This window comes from Manacus vitellinus, unplaced genomic scaffold, assembly GCF_001715985.3.
Source record: "Manacus vitellinus isolate BGI_N305 unplaced genomic scaffold, ASM171598v3 scaffold_122_pilon, whole genome shotgun sequence".
NCBI classification, from domain to species: Eukaryota; Metazoa; Chordata; class Aves; order Passeriformes; family Pipridae; genus Manacus; species Manacus vitellinus.
Window position 1 is genome coordinate 377,870 of NW_021938909.1, and position 2,294 is coordinate 380,163.

The 2,294-nt window shown below is 56.8% G+C and overlaps 1 protein-coding gene across 2 annotated transcripts in view; it reads right to left on the reverse strand.

Moving 5' to 3' along the window:
- DONSON (downstream neighbor of SON) overlaps positions 1-2,115 on the reverse strand; it is a 4,463-nt gene extending 2,348 nt beyond the window's left edge. Inside the window, exons 1-6 of one of the 2 annotated variants that reach the window (XM_029965884.1) lie at positions 1,916-2,115; positions 1,655-1,833; positions 1,099-1,277; positions 884-1,004; positions 663-764; positions 87-285 (exon numbers count right to left, since the gene is read on the reverse strand). In XM_029965884.1, the coding sequence (XP_029821744.1) occupies positions 87-285; positions 663-764; positions 884-1,004; positions 1,099-1,277; positions 1,655-1,833; positions 1,916-2,026 (891 nt within the window). In that variant the 5' untranslated portion in view covers positions 2,027-2,115. Of the gene's footprint in view, positions 1-86; positions 286-637; positions 765-883; positions 1,005-1,098; positions 1,278-1,654; positions 1,834-1,915 lie in introns of both variants that reach the window. The other variant, XM_029965885.1, reaches the window with a different exon arrangement.
- Positions 2,116-2,294: the final 179 nt, after the last annotated feature.

Sequence of the window (2,294 nt, forward strand, 5' to 3'; positions counted from 1 at the left end):
CTCCAGCCACAAACCCCCTCTGTGGTGCCTGAGGGAAAGGACACCAAGGTGGGGGTGAGGAAACCCCCCCTGCCCCCTGCCCTCACCTTGAGCGTGTGCATGGTGCCCCCCCGGAAGGCCACGGGGGACAGCAGCGTGGGGGGCAGCCCCGCCTGCGGCCCCGCCACGGCCACCAGGCTGCGGCAGTTGATGAGCAGGTTGAGCAGGGGCAGCGTGGCCGAGCCCCTCACCAGCGCCAGCGACTCGGGCCGGTGGTCCACCTGCACCTCCTGCTTCTCCTTGCGCCTGGGAACGGCAGTCACGGGAAAACCACGGCCAGGGGGGAGATACCCCTGTGCAAAGGCAGAGCTGGAGCAGCAGAGCCCCCCCTGCCCCCTCTGCCCAATCGAGTCCTTCAAGCCCAAAAGCCAAACCCCACCAAGTTTGCACTGATTCATTCTTTGAATATTAAGCGGCATCTTAATCCTGGCTTCAGATTCCTAGAAATCCCTGTAAAGGAACTCAAGAAGACATGCACAGTCTCTCAGCATGCAGGAACGGGAGGATTTGTATTTGGAGAACAGCTCTCAAAAGCTCTGAGAGAACTTAAATCTGTACCACAGCACTGTAACAGCTGCAGGGTTTCCCGGTGTCACACCTCTGGAAGTGCAAAGGAAGGATACAGTTGGATAGAAATGGTGTCTGGTTTCTTCACCTCGTCTTGGACTCCCATCTCCTCTAGCCAAGAGAAACTTTCCTCATCATCATCGCTCAGAGCTGGTTCCCTGGAAAGCACAGGATCAGTGTTAGCAGGGCAGCACCTCCAAGGAGGGTTCTCCAAACAGCTTGTGGAAGAGCCTGGAGATGCCCTTGAATTCCAGCACTGCACAGGGCTGTCACTTACTCTGCATCCTCTGCACTGCTGCCCCCTCTGAGGCCGTCAGCCACTTCTGTTCCCAAATCCTCCCCGGAGTTCTTCTGTCTCCTGGCTCTTTCTTCTACGAAAGGTAAGGAGAACTCTATGCCTGGAGCAGAGGAGAGAGGGCAGTGAGCGGTTCTGCCGCACAGCCCCTGCCTTCTGTGAGCCCTGCCCGTGCCGGCAGGACCGGCTGCACTTGCCTTCGCTCCTGAGGGCCTCCCTGAAGCCGCGGGTGGTGGGGGCGATGGCGGCGCTGGGCACGGCGCTGCCCCCCAGCCCCGCGGCGCGGAACAGCACCGTGAACTGCGGGCAGCACACGTAGAAATAGGGACACAGCCCCGCCTTGAGCAGCCGGTACAGCGAGGAGAAGCTCACACACCTGGGAACGAGCAGCAACAGCCCTCACGGCAGGCATTCCTTGGCTACCGACATTGCACAGGAGCTTGGGATGGAGGGACAGCACACAGGGAATGGCTTCCCACTGCCAGAGGGCAGGGATAGATGGGANGGGAGGCCCTGGCCCAGGTTGCCCAGAGAAGCTGTGGCTGCCCCTGGATCCCTGGGAGTGTCCAAGGCCAGGTTGGACAGGCCTTGGAGCAACCTGGGCTGGTGGAAGGTGTCCCTGCCCATGGCAGGGGGTGGAACGAGAAGATCCTTAAAACCCCTCCCATCCCAAACCATCCTGTGATTCTGTGATTAATTAAAATCCCATTGTCTTAATCTTACCAAATACACGAATAATTTGGTTCCACTCACCAGTCACTCCTGAGCACTTGCTGCAAGGCCTCATCCTGTGCCCAAGGACAAGCCTTTCCAGCTATTTTCCTGTCTGCCCCAATCCGAGGGAACAGCGGCAGCCACGGCAGCGAAGGGTGGAGCCAGTACACGAGGCTCTGCTGGAAGGCACAGCGCAGCTCCGTGGACAGCTGGGGTTCCTGGAGATCCAGGAGGGTTTGAGGAGGACGGGAAAGCTGCCAGACACAAAGCTGGAGCTCCAGCCACCCTCCCAGCTCTCACCTGCACACTCTGGGGCAAGGTGGTTTCTGTAGCTCTACAGTGCTGAGCAAGTCCCTGAGCTTCCTCTTGTGCTTTTAGATGTTCCGTCCAGGTGAAAGGTTGGTTAGACATGAATAGAATCCGTGTTTTAATACTCCAGTCTGCAGGGAAGTCCTGTCTTGGTGAGGAGGGAACTTTGGGTACAGCAGTAGGTGAATGAAGGTCCTGTCCAAACAGAAACAGCATCAGTTCAGTCACAGAAAATTAAACCAAAGGCACACTTTAGACTCAGCTGATTATTTCAGTCAGTACCAGATTCTAATAGAAATAACCCATTTTGTTGCTTATAAAACCACACAAGATGGTTTTCACCCACAGGAGTCTTTCCAGCAATTATAAA